General features: G+C 54.4%; 3 protein-coding genes across 4 annotated transcripts; 2 read left to right on the plus strand and 1 right to left on the minus strand.

Moving 5' to 3' along the window:
• Positions 1-545: 545 nt before the first annotated feature.
• GUK1 (guanylate kinase 1) lies at positions 546-17,757 on the minus strand. Of its 2 annotated transcripts, XM_068405022.1 has the most exons (9): positions 17,701-17,746; positions 16,560-16,773; positions 10,930-11,043; positions 9,434-9,475; positions 7,376-7,472; positions 3,204-3,342; positions 1,919-2,003; positions 1,518-1,603; positions 546-691 (listed from the first exon to the last, which is right to left on the minus strand). In XM_068405022.1, the coding sequence occupies exons 3-9, from the start codon at positions 11,039-11,041 to the stop codon at positions 656-658; spliced, it is 597 nt and encodes a 198-aa protein (XP_068261123.1). In that variant the 5' UTR covers positions 11,042-11,043; positions 16,560-16,773; positions 17,701-17,746; the 3' UTR covers positions 546-655. The 2 variants fall into 2 exon arrangements, with proteins under 2 accessions (XP_068261123.1, XP_068261122.1); XM_068405021.1 differs by lacking the exon at positions 16,560-16,773 and having other exon boundaries at positions 17,701-17,757.
• Positions 17,758-17,814: 57 nt separating this feature from the next.
• On the plus strand, positions 17,815-20,047 carry MRPL55 (mitochondrial ribosomal protein L55). Its single transcript, XM_068405270.1, has 4 exons — positions 17,815-17,857; positions 18,585-18,675; positions 19,555-19,744; positions 19,820-20,047. The coding sequence occupies exons 2-4, from the start codon at positions 18,650-18,652 to the stop codon at positions 19,961-19,963; spliced, it is 360 nt and encodes a 119-aa protein (XP_068261371.1). The 5' UTR covers positions 17,815-17,857; positions 18,585-18,649; the 3' UTR covers positions 19,964-20,047.
• A 935-nt stretch (positions 20,048-20,982) lies between these two features.
• Positions 20,983-25,373, plus strand: C7H1orf35 (chromosome 7 C1orf35 homolog). Its single transcript, XM_068405223.1, has 9 exons — positions 20,983-21,032; positions 22,059-22,204; positions 22,327-22,480; positions 22,573-22,618; positions 22,716-22,798; positions 22,921-22,993; positions 23,642-23,721; positions 23,993-24,133; positions 25,034-25,373. The coding sequence occupies exons 2-9, from the start codon at positions 22,111-22,113 to the stop codon at positions 25,275-25,277; spliced, it is 915 nt and encodes a 304-aa protein (XP_068261324.1). The 5' UTR covers positions 20,983-21,032; positions 22,059-22,110; the 3' UTR covers positions 25,278-25,373.
• The last annotated feature ends 185 nt before the right edge of the window (positions 25,374-25,558 follow it).

Genomic DNA, 25,558 nt, shown 5'->3' on the forward strand with positions numbered 1-25,558 from the left:
CAGGAAAAGGGATCTATCGCTGCCCTCGAGCACGTCAACCAGAAAGGCTGCACAGCTTGGGAAGGAGATATTTTCTCCCTCAACTTGTAGGTGTAAGAGCATCTAAAAATCTACCTGCACCTAAACTCAAGTGGAACAAGTACACGTGAATGACAAGATCGCTGCCAGGGTGGCAGAGAAGAGGAGAAGCTCACAGTACTTTTCCCCCAGAAAAAAAAGGCAGCAGATAGATCATATCCTGCAACCATTCCCTTCTCCTCTTGGCTTATTAAACAAACCCATCTGTTCACCAGGATGTGGATAGAGCCCGATGCGCTGCTCTGCCACAACACAACACTGCAGAGGCTGAGGGCGGCGGGCACAGACGATGGGAAACGCCTGGAGGAGCTGTAGCCAGAGCTGCAAAAGGAAGCAGTGGCTGCCGTGCCATCGCTTCCAAAGCATCCTGAGGTAACAACCTGGGAGAGCCCACGCCGAGCGCGTGGCGAACAGAAACACAACCGTGACCGGGTTTTGTTTTCTTTCCTTTTAATAGAAACATCCTAGAGTAAAACTTGGGAAGAGGATCAGCCTAAAGGGAATGTCTCTTGGAATAAAATAGTGTGACGTGCTTCAGGAATGATGTGCAAAGTTAAAACGTCCAAGCAGGCTCAGCTCAGGACTCCTTGGGTTCTTGGGCCTTCTGGATTTCCTGCAAGGAGATCAGGAAAATAACTGAGCATCTGCCAACTCTTTGGGAACAGCTCATGGTTTCACAGCTCTGGAGACCACAAATGATCATCTCCTCAGACCGGCTCCACAGCATCACAGGACCAAGCCCAGAGTTTACTGACCTACAAAGAACAGCTGAGGGAGCTGGGGTTGTTTAGCCTGGAGAAGAGGAGGCTCAGAGGTGACCTTAGTGCAGTCTACAACTACCTGAAGGGAGGTTGTAGTGAAGTGGGAGCTGGCCTCTTCTCTCGGGCAACTAGTGATAGGACAAGAGGACACAGCCTCAAGCTTGGCCAGGGGAGGTTCAGGTTGGACATTAGGAAGAATTTCTTCTCAGAAAGGGTCATTAGACATTGGAAGGGGTTGCCCAGGGAGGTGGTGGAGTCACCATCTGTGGAGGTGTTTAAGAAAAGTCTGGACATGGCACTTAGTGCCATGGTCTAGTTGACATGGTGGTGTCAGGGCAATGGTTGGACTTGATGATCCCTGAGGTCTCTTCCAACCTGGTTGATTCTGTGATTCTGTGTGATTCAAAAACTGCACACCCCTTCCACACTGCCCAGGGATGCAGGTTTGTTTTGCCCCTAACCCAGTATAGCACTGGGTCTCTTTCCCACTCTTAAGCCACTGATCCATCATCGCTCATAGACTATCTGTGCTCAACTATGTCACCCAGCAGCTCAAAATAGACAAAGTGTGGGCATGAGGTCACATTTCTGTGGCTGCCTATAGACAGACCCTCTCCTGCTCAGCCTAGAGGTCACACCTGCCCGGGGAGCGAGGCAGGAAAGCCCCAAAGGACTCACCTCCAGGAGTGCCTCCTTCAATTCGGAATAGGCTTTTTCTAAATCGTCGTTAATAATGACCAGGTCAAACAGGCCAGGTTCTTTACCTAGGGAAGGAGATGAGGACAGAGGAGTTAGAGGAGAACATGTTTCTTCCCTGTGTTATCCCTCGTGCATGACCTCAGTTCCTGGGGCATTTTAATATTATTATTTCAGCCACCGATAATGCGCTTCACCGCCAAGCACCCACAAGGAACTGCAGTGGGAAGCGATGCAGGATGGTGCTTAGGTCAAAATCAGCTCATGGCCAAGCCCACCCAGCACTCCTCGAAGAACACAAATCAAATGTTTATGTAAAAAACGAGCTCCTAAATCCCCAACGCACCCCCTTCCCCTGGGCCTATCACTGCCCCGGGACTTACTAAGTTCCAAATCTACACGGGCTGTAGCCAAACGCTTCAGTAAACTTTCTTCTGTCTCAGTCTGTCGGCCACGTAGTCTTTTTTCCTAAATCCAACAACAAACACATTAAAAATGCCTGTTCCAAACACTGCAAGCAGAAACCACCACCCACCCCACAGGCCAGTGCCGTCTGCCTTTTGCTGCTGCCAGTGACCACGGGCACACGAGATAACACCCTGCAAAGGGTGACAGGCCTCTTTCACAGCCCAGAGCAAACCAGTGGCCAAGCTGGGTCTGGGCTCAAGATCTCCTAGCCAGAGCTCAGGTTCTCAGTCTCTTTTTTTCCCCTCCCATATCTTGGTTTTTTTTTTGCAGGTACGTCTGGGAGATGGAATCTCTCTGCTGGGCTCTGGCATCTGGTGGCTTTCTCCTCCATAAACTCAACAAGAAACACAGACTGCCTGATTTACTAAGAGCAAGAGGGCAGAGCCAGGAGCCGTGGCCTTCACTGCCACGTACTCACAGAATCACAGAATCAATCAGGTTGGAAGAGACCTCTGGGATCATTGAGCCCAACCATTGCCCTGACACCACCCTGTCAACTAGACCATGGCACTAAGTGCCATGTCCAGTCTTTTTTTAAACACCTCCAGAGATGGTGACTCCACCACCTTGCATGGCTTCAGTCAAGTCACATACACATGTCCACATCCCTCTCTGAACCACGACAGTGACTTCACTTCTCCCAGAGGCACAGTGCAATCATTATATAGGGCCCCATAAGACCAGAGGGGTCTTATGTGCCATGGTCTTGTTGACACAGTGCTGTTAGGTCAAAGGGTGGACTCAATGATCCCAGAGGTCTCTTCCAACCTAGGCGATTCTGTGGGGTATAGGATTTCCCATGCTCCAGAGAATCAACCTCCCTCAGTTTAACTTTAACATCTGGAGGCACATCTCAGCACAAAAGTCTCCTCCCCTCCCCAGCGTTAAGCACAGCTGATGCCTTTAAAGGCTGGCCACGCTGCCATGGAGTCTACAACCCAACGCAGGCCGACAGGCTGAGGTGTAGAAACTGGACAGGAGGGACTCAAAAAACAAGGCACGGGAAGATTTATCCCTGGGAGCCAGAGGTTGGGGAGTTAGACTGGGCAGAGGTAACAGTGTGCTCAGAAACATCCTCCCCACCTATTCTCCAGCCCTTAACAACACACAGATGAATGAACGAGTGGGACCCCCCCTTGCTTCAGAGCAAGACGCTGATTACCTCTAACTGCCTAACGGCAAAGGAAGGCGGTCGCTCACCAAGATGTCTATGGACGGAGGCTGCACGAAGATGTAGATGGGGTTCAGGTCTGTCTTCTTGAGGTTCTTCACGCCCTGGATGTCGACGTCAAGGACACAGATCTGGTTCTGGGCCTGAACAGCCTGCACTGCACCTTTACTGGGGACAGAGCAAAGAGGGAAGGGGTCAGAGCGTCTGGCCGCAGCAGTGGGGGTTTGGTGTGTCCCCCTCCAGCAGCAGGTCTTCACCTCACAGGGCTCCCCTGTGCCCAGATTGTGGCAGGAGAGAAGAGCGAGCCTGCTCTGCTCTCGCTAAACAGGTTCTCTTTCCCCAAGTGTCCTCTGGGTGCCTGGCGTGGAGCAGGGACCTGCTGTCTCCTGCTAGACAGGCTGGCAAAACCCACGATGGAAGGTGTGGAAATGGATCGTGTGCGACTATGCCATGAGCAGTGTGGGGTGGGTACAGTCCGTAAAGCTCCTGCCTTCAACAAACACGGGAGCAACCTTCACCAAAGAGCAAAAACACTGAGAACTTTCCTTCTTCAGGGATCCACCAGTTTCTGTGCCCATGCACTCCCCTGAAGGATGCTCGATGGAGATGGCTGCTCCTGCCTGGGTCTCAAGATGCACAACTCAGAAAATATTTTTTAAGTGGCGGTGCTTGTATGTTGTTGAAGACAGTATCTCTTCCCCAACACAGCGGAATTGGCTCGAGCTTGTCCCTGAACACCTACAATTCTCCCTTGAAAAGCAGCAATGCCAACCCTCTCCTGGTGCACTGGAGGTACCTGGATGAGTTACTGGGTAGCAGCCCTCTTGGGGGACTTTTCAGTGGGTATTTGCACAGCGCTGGGCACAGGTTCTCCTTCAAGGCAGGGCTCCGTGGCACGATGGACAGCACGGAGAGAAGCCCTGCCAGGAGCTCAGAGGTGGCACTGCAGGGTTTGAGGTCGTGAAGTCAGGAGGTCATGCAATGGCAGCAGAGATCAAGCGAAAACGCTGCACTACAGCCAGCCTTCAACTTGCTCCATTCCCTGCCCATACCCAGGGCACCTCTTTGGACCTCACCCCATCACCCTGCACCACCAAGGTTTGCTGCCTGATGCCTTCTGCAAAGATGTGCTGAAAACAGACTCCCTTAAACAAATGCTCCTGTGCTGTCCTACACCTCAGGGAAAGGGAGTCGCAGCTCCAGCGAAACAGGATTCAGGACCCCCAGTTCTGCTCTCACCAGCCCTGCTCCTGGCTGTGCCAGCTGGAGAAGACATGGTCTTCACCGGCACAAAAGGAAAGCTCCCATGGGTGTCACGCAGCAGCTGCTCACAGCCACGGAGCTGCTGTTGCAGGGTGGGCAGAGGAAGATGTGACAGCACCCATGGGTACCCCAACTTCACGACAGCTCTCTGCAAACGCAGCCAGAGAGGACAGAGGCAGCGCGAGCAGGAGGTGCCTCTCAGAGGGATATGGATCAGGGCAAGATGGGGAAAGCTGTGAAGACTTGTGGGAGCCTGCAAGCCCTGAAGAGCCCCAGTGACCAAAGATGAGCAATGGAGCAGCCTGACACAGCGGCTCTGTGAGCTCCTCACGCTGGACGGTGGAGAAGAGCAGACAGACAGACAGCCTCGGGGTCCCACAGCTCGTCTGGGGGTCTACTGCCTGCAGAGACACTGCTGCGATGGGGTCACGCAGGAGGATGGAGGTGGCTGGTGACTTTCCTCTTGACCTGGGAGTCCCACAACACAGGTCACAAACCCCATCAGGAAGGAGAAAGCTGATGCGAAGCTGCGAGACCAGCACTGTGCCCTATGCAAACACAGAGGTTCGCTGCCTTGCCCGGGCGGGCAGCAGCAAGAGCCCAGATCTGAGCCCCATCCACTGCAAAGCCAAAAAACCTCCCCAAAACAGCTTGGTTTGCCTTGTGAAAGCCACAGGCTTCCTCGGGTACCACCAAGTATCAACTAGCGCCCGCTACAACCGATCTACAAAGAGCCAACAGCTCTGAGAGCCCCGAGAAAGAGACCCCCTGCCTGCACTCTTGATTTCAGCCTCTAATTTAAGGAGGCTTCAAAGAAATTCTGGTTTCTGTGGGCAGGGGGAGTGCTATCCCACAGGCAGGGCTCTTTCAGGGCTCTTAAGCAATTAATTTTTACTTATCCATTATTATTAGCTGGTGAGATTTAGGGAGCAGAAAGGATTGGCGAAAACTTCCAACTATTCTGATGAGCACGAGGGACTCTCTCCATTTTAACACACATCTGGTTAGAAACATCTTTAGGCACTTGTAGAGGAACAGGCTTGGAGAGTTTCTGTATTTATTCTGTTTGCAAACTGGTCTGTACTGCTGAGATGGTTTGGGTTCATTCCAGCCTCCCACCACTACAGGCAGAGCAGAGGCAGCGCAAAGTCTAGTAGAAGGTGACCCTGCCCATGGCAGGAGGGTTGGAACTAGATGATCTTTAAGGTCCCTTCCAACCCAAACCATTCTGTGATTCTATTCTATAAATATGCAGAGGGGACCAAAGATGAAAGTGAGGGCCAGGGAGAAAAGCACCTCTGGAACAAACCAAAGCACATCATTTAATTTGATTAAAGTATCAAATTCCTGCAAATTTCAAGGAAATTGGCTGAGGAGAGATGTCTTCTCAGCACTCAACCTGAGGAAAAGGCACCAAAATCAACCCCACCTACGCATCAGGCATCAGAAAACAGTTGTCTCTTCCACGCTGTGGCTGGCTGGATTAGGCAGGACACACGTGAAGGAAGGAAGCCTGTCCTACACAGGATGAAGCCAGGGATTAAGGAGCTTGAACTCAGTTCGCCTTGGTGCTGGGTATGTGGAAGATGAGCTGTCAGGTTTTGCTTCTCTTGGCCCCCCCCATAAGGAAACCATCCTCAGAAGGAAGCTCTGCCATCTCCAAAAAATCCTCAAAAAAAGCACATTCAGCTCTTTAAGAAATGTAAGTCCTCCTGAAAAGCATTTCAGGTGAATTTCTTTGACACAACTAATTAAATATCTCAGGAAACATTTAACTTTCCTCCTTAGCAGGTCCTTTACTACAGTGCCACAATTTTCTCACAATAATTACATAAGATATCTGACTTCTAATTAACATTGCAGCTTAACGTTTTATCGATCACCAGCTCCAACGCCGAGGGCAATGCTATTTTAAAACCCACCTAACTCTTCAACCCTGCTCAAGGGTGCCATGTAATTTATCTATTCGTAAGCAGCTCGCAGACTTGTTTCACAGCAGCCACCACAGACATCATCGCTTCTGCTCCTGAACTCATCGTATACAGACCGTTAGGTAACGCAGGGATAATGAGAGCAAGTCTCTGCAAGCACGTGGAAAATAATAAGGAGCATAAATAGCCTGTGAAAATCACCCCTGTGCAAGAAAAAGTGTTGAGCAGATGAACTACTTCAGCAGCCCTCAAACACCAGAGGCTACAGAGTCTCGTAACACAACCATGATTTATTCATAGAATCACAGACTGGTTTGGGTTGGAAGGGACCTTAAAGCCCATCTAGTTCCAACCCCCTGCCAAGGACAGGGACACCTTCCACCAGACCAGGTTGCTCCAAGCCCCATCCAACCTGGCCTTGAACACTGCCAGGGAGGGGGCAGCCACAGCTTCTCTGGGCAACCTGGGCCAGTGTCTCACCACCCTCACAGCAAAGAATTTCTTCCTAAGATCTAATCTCAATCTCCCCTCTTTCAGTTTAAAACTGTTCCTCCTTGTCCTATCATTACATGCCCTTGTAAAGTCCTTCACCCGCTTTCCTGTAGCCCCTTCAGGTACTGGAAGGTGCTAGAAGGTCTCCCTGGAGCCTTCTCTTCTCCAAGCTGAACAGCCCCAGCTCTCTCAGCCTGTCTCCAGAGCAGAGGGGCTCCAGCCCTCTGAGCATCTTCGTGGCCTCCTCTGGACTCGCTCCAACAGCTCCGTGTCCTTCTGATGTTGGGGGCCCCAGAGCATCATTACGTTGAGCCAACTCTCTGCAAGAGTTAGTTTTGCCACCTTAATAAAGCTGACAAGGACCCCGCTATCAAAATGAAAGGCTTTGCTTATGGCAAGAATCCACGTGTTTGGGGGAAAACAGCATCGCTAAGTGAAAATACTTTTTTCCTTTGCCATCATCTCAGCTCCTGGCACCACCTGGGTTCCACAGCACCAGAGTCCGAACTGCGTACCTCGTCCCGTACATATTTCCAGAGAACTCTGCGTGCTCGATGAATTCACCAGCATCTATTTCTTTCTGCATTTCCTCTCTGGTCACAAAGTGGTAATCTGGGTAGGGAAAATGGGAAAAATAGCCAGGAATTAACAGCTTGGAAGGTAAAGTTCATGGTCCAAGCGACACCCATGGGTGCTTAGGGAAGAAGTAACTTAAAATCTGCTTTGGACAATGTTGGCAGACTGCAGATATCTAATTCCTCATTACTGCATACAGCATCCCTTTCTTCTCAGAAAGGGTCATTAGCCATTGGAAGGCGCTGCCCAGGGAGGTGCTGGAGTCACCATCTCTGGAGGTGTTTAAGAAAAGACTGGACATGGCACTTAGTGCCATGGTCTAGTTGCCATGGTGGTGTCAGGGCAACGGTTGGACTTGATGATCCCAGAGGGCTCTTCCAACCTGATTGATTCTGTGATTCTGTGATCCCCTCTCCACAGCAATGGCTCAGACACCTGCTATAAATGTTTTGGAGCTTTCTGTGTGGCCAAAAATGCTGCTGTAGCCGCTTTTTCAGACCCTTTCCCCTTCCTGGTGCAGTGGGAACCTCCCCCCCTTCCCACAGGTGTGGAACACATTACAGCAGGACTGCCAAGGCCCTGAATTTGAAAGCATTTATGATTAAAGACTAGAATGGAACAAGAGAGAGAGAGGGAGGGAGATAAAAGGGAACATCAAAATCAAATGAACTAAAAGGGAACGTTTCTCTGTCTTTTGTTAAAATTCCTCCCTCTCACTTCAGAGTGAAAACTGCCATTGGAAATTAAGTGCAAACCTCATTTGATTCTTTCTGAAATATGCAAACAAGCCAGAAAACAGAAAAGCAGCTGGACACAAGAATCATAGAATGGTTTTGGTTGGAAGGGACCTTAAAGATCATCTAGTTCCAACCCCCCTACCACAGGCAGGGACACCTTCCACTAGACCAGGTTGCTCCAAGCCCCATCCAACCTGGCCTTGAACACTGCCAGGGAGGGGGCAGCCACAGCTTCTCTGGGCAGCCTGGGCCAGTGTCTCACCACCCTCACAGCAAAGAATTTCTTCCTAATATCTCATCTAAATCTCCCCTCTTTCAGTTTAAAACCATTCCCAAGCTATTCATACAGATAAGACATCTCATTAAGCAGTTGCACTTCCCAAAGCAGTTGAGGTATCTCATCAGAGCTACCTGGCACTTCAGAAAATCAAGCCACTCAATGCCCAAGTACAGACCAGGGCGCTTAAACTGAGAGCTCTGCTTTGAAAATCTCAGCCAGCGAGTCACAGAGTTGGCGTCTAGAAAAGAAAAGTGGCAGCACATGCTTCTCCTCAACATTTCACCGCTTAATTCAACTTTAGTTGTGTTCTGCCAAGTCCATCCCTCTTTGTTATCTTCCCTCCAACGCAGGGCACGTGCTGCACAACAGCGGTAAATGGCAATGGTCTCATTGCCACTGAGATAAAGAACAGAAGTGTGTGTATGGATGCAGATTTATATACACATATACACACATACACACCCAAATATATCACAGAATCACAGAATCAATCAGGTTGGAAGAGACCTCTGGGATCATCGAGTCCAACCATTGCCCTGACACCACCATGGCAACTAGACCATGGCACTAAGTGCCATGTCCAGGCTTTTCTTAAACACCTCCAGAGTTGGTGACTCCACCACCTCCCTGGGCAGCCCCTTCCAATGCCTAATGACCCTTGCTGAGAAGAAATGCTTCCTAATGTCCAACCTGAACCTCCCCTGGCGAAGCCTGAGGCTGTGTCCTCTTGTCCTATTGCTAGTTGCCTGGGAGAAGAGGCCGACTCCCACTGCGCTACAACCTCCCTTCAGGTAGTTGTAGACTGAATTACTGCATGTCTGCTCCTCCTGCCTAAGGAAATATACCCTATAAACATAAATGTAGGACTAACTTATCTGCTAGTGGGGATTCATGCACGCACCTCACATAAAAACTTAAAATTTTTCAGAGGAATTGTCTGCCCAGTCCAACGAGCCCAGGCCCAACTGCAACGCGCTCACCTTTGCCATTTACTTCTCCAGGTCTCGGCTGCCTCGTGGTATCTGTAAGCAAAAAAACAGCCTTGTAAATGTTGCAGATGACCCAAGGAAGCAATAATATCAGAAGAAATAAAAGCACACACGCAGCAGATTAACCCAATCACGTAGTAAGCTGATCCTCTGTTTAAAATGATCAAAGCTTCTGGAATCAGCCAGCGTAACACACGACGACATGCAGGATTGGCCTTTAATCGAAGAATCCTAGATAATCTGAAAACAATCAATTAAGATCGTTAGGGGCTGAGCGGTCAGTGTGGGACTTACCAGGCTGGGCTTAAGTTTCCAGCCTTCCTGTGTAATCCTAGACACGTTATTGGGACCTCTGCCTCAGTTCAGGGGAATTAGCGGTGCCCTACTTCGCAGGAGTCATCTTCATTTTAAAAAGATCACGCAGCACCTACACAGGTGCTTAAAATAGCCAGATTTAATGGAAAACTCCTGCACGAGGTGGGTGAATAAATCTTTGAACCCTGTTGGAAGTCGTTCAAACTAGTATTATTTTAAGTACATGCTCTGCAAACCAAAAAAGGAGCTGATGGTCAACAGGGAGGGCGACACCAATCATTTTATTAGGAGTGGCAGGAGCTAAGCTAATGCAATAAGGCTCTGGTCACCTGTAACTTTTTATAAAGCACCAGTTGCCAAGGTCTAAGCAGCCTACGGAGATTTAGGGAAAAAATATCCACCAAGAGGCAACCTTGGGGTAAACGGTAAGATTTAGCTTGGAGTGAGATGAGATTCAGTTGAATCAAGAGCAAAAGGAAAGATAATTTTAGGTCTTTTCCATCTCCAGGAACTAAATTTTTAAACATCCAGTATTTGCCCTTTCATGGTAGAACGAATGCAGATCTCACAGATCTCAAAGCAAGGATTTCACTTGCAATATCCAAAGCGTTAGGACGATAAAAAACCATTTTGGGAACATACTTAAAAACACCTCGCAGAGCTCCAGGGAAAATCAGGCGAATGAGCTGTGGACGCAGCCCAGGCTCTGAGGGAAACCTTGAAGGTGTCACTCAAGAAAAAGGAAACAGAATTAGTATTGCACCAGGCGAGCTGCCTGAGGAAACTCTGTTGTGGAAGCAGGGGGATTTCAGCACTGCCTGCAGTGGGGGTTACTTTCACACTACAGGGAACCATCCTGGGTAGAAATAAAGGCCCCTTGGCCAGCACGTAGTGACCAACGTAGAAAGTCACCAGAGCAATGGCAGGAGGAGGAATGTACCCAGGCGACGGGGAGAATCTAGGCAAATCCTAGAGCTGCTGCTCAACACCAGTCCTAAAAGGCGTCCTGACTTATTTAAACACCCCAAAGAGCCCACAGACAGACCAGGGCACAGGCAAGCCACCGAAGCCCGTTATTTGGGGTATGAATACAGCTACAGAAGCAGGCTCTGGGCTAGCAGCCCCGAACTCCTCCACTCTCCTTCCCCAGAGACATACGTGTGGATACTCACGGGAGACGCTGAAGCCGAAGATGTTCTCGAAATCTTTAAGCAATTTCTTTAACAAAGTGCTCTTCCCTGCACCTGATGGGCCACTCAGAACCACTGGTCTCGGTCCCTGCATGGCTAGAGAGACAGAAAAATAGGTGTCTGGTTAGAAACACCCATGAATAAACACAGCTATGGATTCCCAGGGGTGCTTGAACCTACAAAAGAGCATCTATCCTTTACCCTCGGGTACAAGTTTCTGCAAATGTGAAGTGATGAGAAATCACAAGCCTAGAGCTGATAGGGAGTAACTGAGAGTGCAGGAAATTCAAAGAAGTATTACATCAGCAAACTGGGTGCAGACAGTGGGAGCTGCCACCTCTGTACTGCCACGAAAGATCCGGGCTGGGAGCCCTGAGGACTCGGATATCGCTTTGGAAAGCACACAAGGGAGGCCACCAGAAATGCAGCAGGGCAGCTTCCCCTCGCTTTGCTCCTGGCCCCAATTCTTACCTGGGGAACAAATACCTTGGACAAATAAAGGAGAGGCATCACTGCAGCATGAACGCTTGTTCTCAAGGGACTGAGGTTAAACGCATAGGGCACCACCCAAAGGAGGAGGAAACTGGGCTCCAGCTGCCACTAAACTGGGATAACTCCAGCCAGCTCTGTCCTAGCTCTGTTCTGTCACCAGGGCTGGGTCCCTCTGGGACCCAAATCCTAGGGAAGACTTTCCCTAACAGGAGGAAAATGCTGTCCATGCCTGGTGGCATCTGGAAACATCATGGGACACCCACAGGGGCTGGGCCTGGACACAGTACTCATCCTTACTGATAGAGGCATCGTCGCAGCCACCTCCCTCTCACAGGGAGAAGCCTCAAGGAGTGTTTGCAGGAGATGTGAGCAAGAAAAAAAGGGCAGCAACCAGCCAGCGTTACACACACGCAGCCCCGAGCGAGGGATGGGATGCCCACGAGGGATGGGATGCCCACGAGGGATGGGATGCCCACAAGATCGCCACACCTCTCACGTTGCCCGTTTACATCCTAACAAGTAGAAACTACGAGCCTATGATGGACAGATAAATGTTTCCTGTCAGTCTTGGGATAAACATCCACACACAAAGCCTCTACCATAAGCAGACAACGTACTGAAGCCCAGACCAGAAGCCCAGCGCGTCCTCCATCACGAAACCCCAACAGCCTTGCAACAGTGGACTGAACACGGGGGTGATCGGGGACACGAACACGCTTTGGGGTTTACTTCCATGTTTCCTAGAGCAGTAACTCCAGTTCAGGGTGTCTCAATCAATCAGTCAGGTTGGAAGAGCCCTCCGGGATCATCGAGTCCAACCATTGCCCTGACACCACCATGGCAACTAGACCAGGGCACTAAGTGCCATGTCCAGGCTTTTCTTAAACACCTCCAGAGATGGTGACTCCACCACCTCCCTGGGCAGCCCCTTCCAATGGCTAATGACCCTTGCTGAGAAGAAATGTTTCCTAATGTCCAACCTGAACCTCCCCTGGCGAAGCTTGAGGCTGTGTCTTCTTGTCCTAGCGCTGGTTGCCTGGGAGAAGAGGGCGACACCCACTCGGTCTCATTGCAAGAGAAGGGTGCAGTCCCTGGTACAGGAAAAAAAAGGCAGCCTGAGGCCACACAGACCCTTCTGCAGTTGTTTCTTGAGCCAGAAAGAAAACACCTGTGTGTTTTCATGTGCCTCCCACTCTGAGGAGGAAGAAAGGTTAATTATTAACACGTGAATAAAGAAGAAAACCCCATACCACAGTGCAGGGGGTACCGCTGGGGACCCTCATCCATCAACAGCAATTCTTCTAAAACAGAGGTGATGACGAGAGCGGGACAAATCAAACACACCGATTTTTCCTGTTTCAAAACAATCACTTTCTGCAAGCAGCAAAACCCCTGGAAACACCTTTTTTTTTCAACCTCATGGTCTGGGTGCGGCCTCAGCAGCAATCAGCCGACAGACAGCATAATGCCTTTCCATTTTAAATTAGATCATAGCAATGTCACCCTGACCTCACAAAGCACTTTTTAAACAGCCTTAAGCCAGATGCCGTCTCGTCTCTTACAAAATCAGCCGGGGCGGCCGAGCCACGCTGCCTCCCTGAGCCCGGCCCGCGCCGCCGCGGACCTCCTCGCCTCTAAATCCCTCCTGCACGGCTCTGCGATCACGCACACGGCTACAGGGCAGCGCTACGGCTAGGAAATCCTTGGGGAACGGAGGGAAAACCCGTATGATGCTTTGTTCTTGTCTGACCAGAGTTTATCCAACCCTGTAAGGAAGGACGGGGTATTAACACACACAGTCTAAGCAGATGCCGGCAGCCAACGTGGGCATACGAACACCCACGTTCAATCACCATCCAAAAGGAAACTGGGATTTTTTTTTTCTCCTGTTCATGTTCTCCAGGTGCTGCAGCCCCAGAGACCCACCAGATCAGCTGGGGACCTCGGAAGACCGGTCCCAACATATCTGCATGGCCACATTGCTGGATTAGGCTCCATCATCCCAAAACCCACAAGGCTGAATGAACTTCTAGGAAGTCCTTTTGGGTAAGGACCCACCCTACCTTTCCCTTAGACCTTGATAATTTCTATATATCACAGGTTTTGCCTAAAGGGTCAACACCAAAAGAGCAAAGCACACCCTCCTGCACCCCCTCCCCAGCGAAACGCTGCTCAGTGCTTGCAGCAAGGAAGCAGAGGGGCCCACGCTGAGTTGTCCAAAGCTCTTCTGCCCCTGCCAGTTCCAATCATTTCATCCAACCCCAGACAAACTGGGAAGGGGTAAGAGGAAGGGGCAGAGCGCTGGCGAGCAGCAGGCTCTGGTGCATCCTCACCTTCTGCTTTCCCTCCCTTGCAGCCGCGGTGTAACGTCCAGCTCCTCACAGCGGCGACAGGCTCCGCAATGCGAGCGAGCCGGCAGAAAGCCGGGCTATTTGTGAGCTGCCTAAAGCCTTAATTACCGAGCCGCCAATTTAAAATGGCCAATGAAAACCACCCACTGGTCTTTAATCCCCCCCCCGTGGTTCCTTCTTCACTCCCTGCTCTCCCAGGTGGTAAAGCTGCAGCCAAACAGGCCGACGGGTGCCAGCACGTGCCAGCCCGGCGCTTGGGCAAGCAGCAAAACCGTCCCTGTCTCTGCACGTAACCTCATGGATCACGGGGAAGAGCTGCTGTCTGTGGGCCTGAGGGAGGTGTGGTACCTTCTGGGAGAGACCACCGGCTCGTTCAGGTTGGAGAAGAGGAGGCTCAGAGGTGACCTTAGTGCAGTCTACAACTACCTGAAGGGAGGTTGTAGTGGAGTGGGAGTCGGCCTCTTCTCCCAGGCAACCAGCGCTAGGACAAGAGGACACAGCCTCAAGCTTTGCCAGGGGAGGTTCAGGTTGGACACTAGGAAGCATTTCTTCTCAGCAAGGGTCATTAGCCATTGGAAGGGGCTGCCCAGGGAGGTGGTGGAGTCACCATCTCTGGAGGGGTTTAAGAAAAGCCTGGACATGGCACTTAGTGCCATGGTCTAGTTGCCATGGTGGTGTCAGGGCAATGGTTGGACTCGATGATCCCAGAGGGCTCTTCCAACCTGATTCATTCTGTGATTCTGAGAGGGCCTTGGGAGGTCTCCAGCCCACCCTCCTTCTCAAACATAGTGCGTCTTTAGCTGGTGGTGCCCACAGACACCAAGAACAGGTGGGCTCTTAGATGACATCGGGCATAAAACCCAGGCTATAAAGCTGCTACGCTCACGTTACACACCCAGCAGCTGTGTGGTGGAGGCAACTCTCCTCGGAAATCACTCGGTCTTGGTTTGAGCCAGGACTGGTTGTAGTGAGGAGGTTGCAATGAGGTGGGTGTTGGTCTCTTCTCCCAGGTAACAAGTGATAGGACGAAAGGAAATGGCCTCAAGTTGTGCCGGGGGAGGTTTAGATTGGAGATCAGGAAACATTTATTCACCGAAAGGGTTGTCAAGCACTGGAACAGGCTGCCCAGGGCAGTGGTGGAGTCCCCATCCCTGGAGGGATTTAAAAGCCGTGTAGCTGTGGTGCTGAGGGACATGGGTTAGTGGTGGGCTTGGCAGTGCTGGGTTAACAGTTGGACTCGATGATCTTAAAGGTCCTTTCCAAGCAAAACGATTCTGTGATTCTATGATTTCGCCTCCTGCAGCCAACACTCCTCTTCTTTCAGACTGAAGCCTGCTTGGCTCTTGCCTCCAGCCACCGCTTCACCTCAGGTCAACACTCAGGCTACGTATCCACCACGAAGGCGACCGGGAAACTCCTTCTCTTGCCCACACAGATCTGAGCCCAAGCCTCCAAAGAGCATGTCCCAGCACCTCCACGGTGGGTCCCTGCAGGGTCTGTGCCACCCTGGTGCTGGTGGTGCCTGAAAGAACACCAGTGGGGCATCAGGGGAAGATGGAGATACTCTCGTTTACCTTATTCTCTTTTTTTTTTTTCCCAAAAATATTCAGAACTAAAGTGAGAAAAGAGACACAGGTTGCGACCCCAGGTCTCACTGATTTGGGAAATGGGCTAAAAATAAACCCAGAGACTTGCAGGTGCTTCCTCTTGCCTCCCTCCAAACGTATCCCTTCTCTTTCACTGGAGATCCGCAGAGGGAAACAAGACTTAATTCAGAGGGGGAAAAAAAAAAAAGCCATTTCCACTGCCAGATGAAGGGGTTGGGCCCTCGTGGGCAGCAGACAGCAAACACCCAGCTGGCAGACTGGGAACCTGTGCCAGCGCAGAGCAAAACCAGCTCCCACGGAGCATGTTTGGAAGGCACCCACCACCCGACACGGTGGCAGAGAGGTGAAGGATGAAGACGTCCCGGGAGGGTGAAGAGAGGAGACAATCTCTGCCTCAAGACGTGAGCAGCGCAGACGTGGGAGCGGGTGCCCTCACCTCCACCATCAGACTTGGTTAAACACACGCCCTGACCTCGAGGAATCACCCCAACAATGAGCTGGTTTGCACAGGCACTGCCCTCACCGGGCTCCTCCGCTTCCCCATCACAGCTCCTCGCCCTCCAGCAGCCTGAAAAGCCCTCAAAAACCACCAGTAAAGCGCCAAATCTACCACAGAGGGTCTCTCACCTCCACTGGGTTACTCCTAAAATGGTCTTAGATCCAGCCTAACCACCACATACCACCAAAACCACAGCGGGCTGGAGCTGATCAGCAAGAGAGCAGCTATTTAATAAAGATCCTCATATTTGGGGAGGTGCCACACCTGGGACTGAGGACAACTGGCCACGTAGACCCCGCTGGGCGGCACAAAGAAGAGGTGGTCACCGAAAGAGGACGCAGGAGGTTGTCACTAGGGTGAGGAACGTTCCTCGGTCTGCTCCTGCTTGCTAAACTCGCCCTGGATTTTAACTGGGAGATGGCAACGCAACCAGTAAAGCAAAGGACAGACATCACAAGAGTTAAACAAAATTAATGCTGATTAGCAGAGAGGCTTTACAGAGAAGGTAAAGCCCCCTTACAAAGTAGAAAAGAAGATTAAAGGACAGTTTCCCTGGAGCCCCAAGAAAGGTCTCCTGGATTAGGAATAAAATCCCATTCCCTATTTTTAGCTGGTTCGTTATAAAGCTGCAGCTCCCACCCTTCTACATTTTGAGACACTTACTGAAAATTCAGCTCAGCTACAGTAACAGAACGAAGTTCAGCATTATCTGAGAGCAGGTAAACACTGGCATCTCCATGTCTGCGAGGAGCCCTAAGGGCAGGACGTCCCCTCGGCCGGTCAGAAACCTCCGGGGCTTCGTCGGTGGTTTTGCAGCACACAGAGACAGCACAGGAGAGCTGGGCTCAGAGGTCCTGCCCTCACAGCCAGCGGGTTGCTTAAATAAAGGGAATTATTGGCAGTACTGAAACAGGAGCAGAGCATCCCCACCGCGGCACCCAGAGCCGGCAAGAACACTCAGCCACCTTTTTCCCGGAAACAATTAGTTACAAAGAGCTGATTAATCCCTCCACCACCTGCACTGATGTGCCTTGGAGCAACGATGCAGCAGGAGGAACAAGAACCGCTCGCTCAAGGTCACTGCAGGGATCAGCTAGGTCCAGACCGCAGGTGAGGCCAGGCATCCAAAAACTGGACCAGTTTAACCAACCCACTGGTCTGAGCCAGTTGACCCACCTGGGTAAATTTCTGCAGAGGTGAAGCTCAGACAGGCGTGGTTTTGCCACCCGCTTCCCCCCACGTACGCTGCGTTTCACCACACAGAGCTTTATTTTTGGATACCTGCAGGGCGCTGGCTCCAAACCCCCGTCTTCCCTCCCATCGCCTCGCACGGCGCCCACAAAACCCAACCGACCCAGCGTGCAAACCCCCCTTTGGCTGATCTAACCGGGGAGGGAGGGGACGGGGACACCTCAGAGCCACCCCCGAGCAGCGCAGCGATGGGGACCGGGGTGGGGCTGGAGGGAAGGGGGTGATGCCAGCCTGGGGACAGCCCGGCAGGGCCCCCACGGCCACCCCCGTGGGCACAGAGCCCAGGCAGACACGCAAGGGGGGGAGCTCAGCACCCTCAGGCTGGCTGGGGACCCCCTCAGCCACGGAGCCCCTGAGGCGGGACCAGCACCCCCGGGCCGGCGCCTCCCCTCAGCCCCCAGGCCCGGCTGGGCCCCCCTCAGCCCAGGGCCCCTCTGAGCGGCTCAGCACCTCACCAGGGCCCCGCAGCCGCCTGGGCCTCACCCCCCCCTCGCCCCCCGGGCCCCCTCAGGGCGGGGGGGGACCCCCGCCGCCCCCGCCCCGCCGCGCTCACCGGCCGCCCAGGCGATGCCGCCGCGAAGCCGCCGCCAGATCATGGCGGGGGGGGGGGGGGGGGGGGTCGGTCCCGGCAGCCCCCGCGCCCCCGCCGCGCGCGCCGTGACGTCAGGCGCGCGGCGGAGGGGGGGGGGAGAGGAGCGCCGAGCGTCACGGTGAGGTGACGTGAGCGAAGGAGCGGACCACCAGCGCCGGCCGGGCGGGGGGGAGCGGTCAGTGAGGGGGCACGGCGGTGGCCTGGGGGGGCGCCTGGGGTGAACTATGATGGCGGCTGGGGGGGGGATGTCAGCTTGGGGCCTGGCCGTGATGAGGGGGGGCGTTGGGACGGACCACAGCGCGGTGGGGGGGGCCGAGGGGGGGGGGAGAGGGAGTCACTCTGGGCTGAGCCATTGCGGGGCGGGAGGGGGGTGTGGGTGTTTTGGGCCGAACCACGAAGGGGGTGGGGGGGAGCCATCGTGGGGGCTGAACCATGGGACAGGCGGGGGTCCATAGTGGGGCTGAACCATGGCACGGGTGGGGGGAGCCATTGTGGGGCTGAACCATGGCACGGGTGGGGGGAGCCATTGTGGGGCTGAACCATGGCACGGGTGGGGGGAGCCACTGTGGGGCTGAACCATGGCACGGGTGGGGGGAGCCATTGTGGGGCTGAACCATGGCGGGGCGGGGGGAGCCATTGTGGGGCTAAGCCATGGGACAGGCGGGGGTCCATAGTGGGGCTGAACCATGGCACGGGTGGGGGGAGCCGTTGTGGGGCTGAGCCACAGCAGGGGGAGGCATCGTGGGGCCGATACCCGACAGGGAGGGGCCCTGTGGGGCCGCAGGGTGACGGGGACACGGGGCTGTCACCCGCCGTGCGCCCCAGGAGAGCTCCTTGTGCCCCAGGTGTCCCCAGGAGCTGCCCCACCTCCCGCTGCGGGCGCGGAGGATCCGGCCTCACCTGCCCTGCGATGGCGGCCGCGGGCCGGGCCCTGAGGTGAGCGTGGCCGCGACCCCCGGGGAGAGCGGCCGGGCCCTGCAGCAGGAGCCTCGGTGGGGCTGGGCTTCACCTCACCCACCGTGGCTGAGAGCTGGTCCTGCACCCAGGGAGGAATAACCCCCTGCACCAGTACAGGCTGGGGGTGACCTGCTGGAGAGCAGCTCTGCAGAGAAGGACCTGGGGGTTCTGGGGGACAACAAGTTCCCCATGAGCCAACAATGTGCCCTTGGGGCCAGGAAGGCCAATGGTGTCCTGGGGTGCGTGAGGAAGAGTGTGGGCAGCAGGTCGAGGGAGGTTCTCCTGCCGCTCTCTACGGCCCTGGTGAGGCCACACCTGGAGTAACTGTGTGCAGTTCTGGGCCCCCCAGTTCAAGAAAGACAAGGAGCTACTGGAGAGAGTCCAGTGGAGGGGTACGGAGATGGTCAGAGGACTGGAGCATCTCTACTACAAGGAGAGGCTGAGGGAGCTGGGGCTGTTCAGCCTGGAGAAGAGCAGACTGAGGGGGGATCTTATCAATGCTCACAGATACCTTAGGGGTGGGTGTCAAGGGGAGGGGGCCAGACTTCTCAGTGGTGCCCAGTGACAGGACAAGGGGCAACGGGCACAAGCTGAAACATGGGAAGTTCCACCTCAATATGAGGAGGAACTTCTTTATTTTGAGGGTGCCAGAGCCCTGGCACAGGCTGCCCAGGGAGGGTGGGGAGTCTCCTTCTCTGGAGATATTCAAACCCGCCTGGACACAACCCTGTGCAACGTGCTCTGGGTGACCCTGCTTGGGCAGGGGGTTGGGCTGGATGATCTCCACAGGTCCCTTCCAACCTCAGCCATTCTGTGATTCTATGGTGACCTCTCACAGCCATGATGCTTTCCCACCAGCTCCCTGCGCCTTGACGCCGTCCCCAGGCTGCTGCCGGCCATCACTGTCTCCAGCCGCAACAACTCCAACCGCGCCTCCATCTCCCACCTCCACAGACAGCTCTACGGCCGGCTCTACCCCGTCCTCCTCGTCAAGACCGACGGCTCCACCGTCCGCCTCCGCTACAAAGAGCCGAAGCGGATCCTCATGGTAAGGTGGGAGGCGGGTGGGGGCAGGCTGGGGGTGAGGTGAGGCCCCAGGGGGTCTTCACGCCGCCCCCCTCAGCTGCCCCTGGACAGCAGCACGCTGCCCGAGGCAGAGCGCAAGGCCCGGCTGCGCAGGCAGTTCCCCAGCAAGCCGAAGGCTGAGATAGAGGAGACCTTCGAGGGCATCGACCTGGACACCTACAAGCGGTTCTGGAAGAAGTGAGGATCTGACATAAAATTTCAAAAAATAAAATAAAATAAAATAAAATAAAATAAAATAAAATAAAATAAAATAAAATAAAATAAAGCTGGGAAACGAGTTGTCATCATAGAATCACAGAATGGTTTGGGTTGGAAGGGACCTTAAAGATCATCTAGTTCCAACCCCCCTGCCACGGGCAGGGACACCTTCCACTAGACCAGGTTGCTCCAAGCCCCATCCAACCTGGCCTTGAACACTGCCAGGGAGGGGGCAGCCACAGCTTCTCTGGGCAACCTGGGCCAGGGTCTCACCACCCTCACAGCAAAGAATTTCTTCCTCAGATCTCATCTAAATCTCCCCTCTTTCAGTTTAAAACCGTTCCCCCTCATCCTGTCACTCCATGCCCTTGTCAAAAGTCCCTCTCCTGTAGCCCCTTCATGTACTGGAAGGTGCTAGAAGGTCTCCCCGGAGCCTTCTCTTCTCCAGGCTGAACAGCCCCAACTCTCTCAGCCTGTCTCCAGAGCAGAGGTGCTCCAGCCCTCTGAGCATCTTCATGGCCTCCTCTGGACTCGCTCCAACAGCTCTGTGTCCTTCTTCTGTTGGGGGCCCCAGAGCTGGACGCAGCACTGCAGGGGGGGTCTCACGAGAGCAGAGCAGAGGGGCAGAATCCCCTCCCTCACCCTGCTGGCCACGCTGCTGGGGATGCAGCTCAGGACACGGTTGGCCTTTGGGGCTGCAAGCGCACATTGCCAGCTCATGGTGAGCTTCTCATCAACCATCACCCCCAAGTCCTTCTCCTCAGGGCTGCTCTCAATGCATTCTCCGCCCAGCCTGTATTTGTGCTTGTCGTCGCGGAGCAGTTCCGCTCTCTGGGGTTTCTGTGCAGCTCTCTGGGGTTTTTCTCTCGGTTCCTGGCTGAGGCGGCACCGCCGGCAGCTCCACGGTGTGGTCCCCCCTCCCCCCCCCCCGCTCGCAGCGCGGTGGTACCGCCCTCTTCTTTTCTCAATCCCCCCCCCCCCCCCGTCGCTGAGCGCGGTGGTAGCGGCCGGGGCGGGGCGGGAGTGCGCGCGAGCCCGGAGCGGCGCGCGAGGTGCGTGCTGGGGGGGGGCGGGAGGAGCGGGCAGGGGGAGCTGGGACCGGGGGGGGCGTGTGAGACCCCGCGCTTTGCAGCCGCCTCCTCCTCACCCCCCCCCGGGCTGCCGGGTGTGCAGTGACCTGCGGGGCCGTGCAACCCCCTCCGGGGCCATGTAACCCCCCCCGGGGCCGTTTAACCCTCCCCCCGGGGCCATGTAAACCCTCCTGGGCCGTGTAACCCCCCCCCCGAGCCATGCAACCCTCCCCCGGGCCGTGTAACCCCCCCGGGCCATGTAACCCCCCCCGGACCATGTAACCCCCCCCGGGCCGTGTAACCCCCCCCCCGGTGCCGTGTAACCCCCTCCCGGGGACGTGTAAACCCCCCCGGGCCGTGTAACCCCCCCCCGGGGCTGTGTAACCCCCCCCTGGGGCCGTGTAACCCGCTCCCGGGCCGTGTCACACCCCCCAGCTGTGTAACCCCCTCCCGGGGACGTGTAAATCCCCCCCTGGGCCGTGCAACCCACCCTGGGGCCGTTTAACCATCCCCCGGGGCCATGTAAATCCTCCCGGGCCGTCTCACACCCTCCCAGTCGTGTAACCCCCTCCCGGGGACGTGTACCCTCCCCGGGCCGTGTAACCCCCCCTGCGCCGTGTCACACCCCCCCAGTCGTGTAACCCCCCCCCTGAGCCTTGTAACCCGCCCCCCCCCAGGCCGTGTAACCCCCCCGGGCCATATAACCCCCTTCAGGGCCGTGTAACACCCCCCCCCAGGCCGTGTAACCCCCGCCTCGGGCCGTGTAAGCCCCCCCGGGGCCGTGTAACCCCCCCACAGACCATGTCACCCCCCCCGAGCCATGTAACCCTCCCCAGGCCGTGTAACCCCCTCCCCCCATCCTTCCCCCTCCCCAGGGCTTTTCTTACCCCACCAGCTCCGGGGGGGCCACATTTCCTTCCCTTCCCCCCCCCCCCCTCCCCAGGAGACCCCCCCAGGGTGACACGTTGGAGCTGGGGGGGACCAAACCCGGGGCTGATCCCCTTGCAGGTGACACCCACCCCCTCTCCATCCCCCCACCACCACCGTGGGGTGCAGCACCATGTTCGGCTCGTCCCGCGGCGGGGTCCGGGGGGGCCAGGACCAGTTCAACTGGGAGGACGTCAAGACGGACAAACAGCGTGAAAACTACCTGGGTAAGGGCTGACCTTGACCGACCCCCCCGTGCCCCTGTCCCCATCCTCCCTGTGCCCCCCCCCGACACGGTTTTGGGGTGCAGATGGAGGTTTTTTTTTGGGGGGGGTGTTGCTCCCCACAGGGAATTCGCTGATGGCGCCCGTGGGCCGGTGGCAGAAGGGGAAGGACCTGACCTGGTATGCCAAGGGCAAGAAGGAGACGGCCCCGGCCTTGTCCCGCGAAGAGGAGCTGGCCGCCGTCCGCCTGGCCGAGCAGGAGGCCATGATGGCAGCCCTGTGAGTCTGCACCCCCCCCCACCCCAAAAAAATTGGGGTACAAAGCATCACCCCCCCCCCCTCCCCGCCATCACCCGCTTTGGGTTCTACAGGGGCTACAAGACGGTGAGGAGGCAGCCCACGGGCCTCAGCAGGGAGGTAAGGGGGGCACCGTGCCCCCGCCATCGCCCCGTGTGTCCCCCCCGGTGTGTTTGCTGGGGGGGGACACACACAGGGTGCTCCCCCCCCCCCACAGGACCTGGCCGAGGTGTGCAAGCGGGACGGCGCCGAGCGCGATGAGAAGGACGTGGACCGGGTGGTGGGGCTGGGCAGCTCCAGGTGCGGCGTGTGGGCAGCGTCATTACATTTATTTAATATATTTTTTTTTTTATTTTACCATTTTAATGCTTTTTTTGGGTGGTTTTGTGGTTTTTTTTTTATATTTCGATGTCTCTACCCAGCGGCAGCGCCGGCCGGGTGATGCTCTCCAAGGAGGACAAGGAGGCGGCCAAGATGGGGCTCTCCATCTTCACGGTACGGCAGCGTGCGGGGGGTCACGTCTGCCCTGGGAGGTGGAAAAAGGCAAAAAAGGTGGAAAAAAGGTGGAAAAAAGGTGGAAAAAGGCAAAAAGCCCCATGCCACGCTCAGGGCGGGGGGTTATTTAACAGCAAAGCTGGTGGTTGTGGCATCGAGACCTGCAAGAGCTCCCTGTGTCCTGTTTGAGCAGCGTTAATTTGGGAGGGGGGTTAATTTGGAACCAGCCCTTGCAGGTGTTTTAATTTTTTTCCAAATTTAATTTAATTTTTATTTCATTTTAATCTTTTTGCCAAATTTATTTTTTTTCCAAGTTTAATTTTTTTTCCAAATTTAATTTTTATTTCATTTTAATTTTTTCAAATTTAATTTATTTTTTATTTGATCTTTTCCAAATGTAATTTTCTTTTTTTCAAATTTTATTTTTATTTTATTTTTTCCCACATTTAATTTTTATTTATTTTTTCCCAAATTTAATTTTTATTTAATTTTAATTTTTTTTCCAAATTAAATTTAATTTTTATTTAATTTTAATTTATTTTTTCAAATTTAAATTTAAGTTTTACAGGGAGAAAGTCCCTTTTTCTTGTAATTCGAAGCTACCCGCTCACAGACTCACTCTATTTTTCCCCCCTCTTCCAACCCCAGCACCAGAAAGTCTCCAGCAGCCCCGAGACATCCGGCTCCAAGAAGAAGCAGGAGAAGGAGGAGAAGGTGGAGGAGAAACGGTGAGGACGGGGAGCACCGCTTTGGTGGGAAACCACGAGAAACGGCCCTTTTTTAGGGGGCAATATTTTGCAAAATGCTTTTATGGCTCCGTTGGGCGTCGAGCTTGTTCTGCGTCTGTCTGAATCACCCCCAAAACCCCTTCTTTTGCCCCAAAAACCTCTTTTATTTTTGGCTGAGAGCTTCTCCTTGATCAAGGAGGGATGTGGTGAGATGGACATGGAGGGGAGGGGTGGGGATGAGGGTCCTCACTGCTTGATCTCCTCCTCACAGACCAGAGAGCGGCAAGAAATCCAAAAAGGAGAAAAAGAAGAAGAAAAAGAAGAAACATAAGAAGGAGAAGAAGAAGGACAAACATCACAAGAAGGATGCTGCTCCATCATCCTCTGATTCTTCTTCAGACCAGGAAGAGAGGTAGATGGGTTGGGACGGGTTGCAATGATGGGTAGATGGGTTGGAATGATGGGGAGATGGGATGGGATGGGTTGGGATGATGGGTAAATGGGTTGGGATGATGGTAGATGGGTTGGGATGATGGTAGATGGGTTGGGGTGTGTTGGGATGATGGGGAGATGGGTTGGGATGATGGGGAGATGGGTTGGGATGATGGATAGATGGGTTAGGATGATGGTAGATGGGTTGGGTTGGGATGATGGGTAGATGGGTTAGGATGGATTGGGATGATGAGTAGATGGGATGGGTTGGGATGATGGGGAGATGGGTTGGGATGATGGGGAGATGTGTTGGGATGGGTTGGGATGATGGGGAGATGGCTTGGGATGATGGGGAGATGGCTTGGGATGGGTTGAGATGATGGGGAGATGGGTTGAGATGGGTTGGGATGATGGGTAAATGGGTTGGGATGATGGGGAGATGGGTTGGGATGGGTTAGGATGATGGTAGATGGGTTGGGATGATGGGGAGATGTGTTGGGATGGGTTGGGATGATGGTAGATGTGTTGGGATGATGGGGAGATGGGTTGAGACGGGTTGGGATGATGGGGAGATGGGTTGGGATGGGTTGGGATGATGGTAGATGTGTTGGGATGATGGGGAGATGGGTTGAGACGGGTTGGGATGATGGGGAGCTGGGTTGGGATGAAGGCTGAGCCTGTGGTCATGGGGAGGGGAACCGGGACCTGGGTGGGACCCCAGTCCCCCTCCCCGTCACCAGGGCTTGCAGACCATCATCGATGCAAAGTTAGATGAGGGATTTACGAGAGCCTGGCTTTCCAAAACCTCTTTCATCCCCAACATTGGCTCGTTGGTGTCCCCCACCATCCCTGCTGTCCCTTTCCCCTCCATCCCCCGCAGACACCACCGAAGGGAACCCCAGCAGCGCCCCGACACGTCGCGACACGGCGGCCGACGGCGGCGCCGCAGCGATTCCTCTGCCAGCAGCCGCGACTCGCGCCGGAGCCCCTCGCGTCCCGCCCGGGGCAGGGACGGCCGCGGTCGGCACCCGTCCCCGCGGCGCGAGGCGAGGAGGAGGAGCAGGAGCCGGTCCCCACCGTCCCGTGGGGTCAGGCAACGCCACCGCACCGATTCGGGGACCTGAGAGGGAACTTGGGGGGTTTTTTTTGGTTTTCCCAGGGAAATCTCACACAAACTGTGTATTTTTTAAAGGGATTAAATTAAAAAGGGCGTCACTCTGCGGGTGCCAGGGCTGAGCTTGGCAACGGGCACAAGGTTTTGGGATGCCACTTGCCCCTTTCCCTGCCTGTAGCTCCTGCCTTCAGTACCAGCAGCTTCTCCCACATCGTTGGTCCCAGACATGGAATCACGGAACCACAGAATGGTTAAGGGTTGGAAGGGCCTTCTGGAGATCATCCAGCCCAA

This window comes from Nyctibius grandis, chromosome 7 (assembly GCF_013368605.1).
Source record: "Nyctibius grandis isolate bNycGra1 chromosome 7, bNycGra1.pri, whole genome shotgun sequence".
In the NCBI taxonomy this organism is placed as follows: domain Eukaryota; kingdom Metazoa; phylum Chordata; class Aves; order Nyctibiiformes; family Nyctibiidae; genus Nyctibius; species Nyctibius grandis.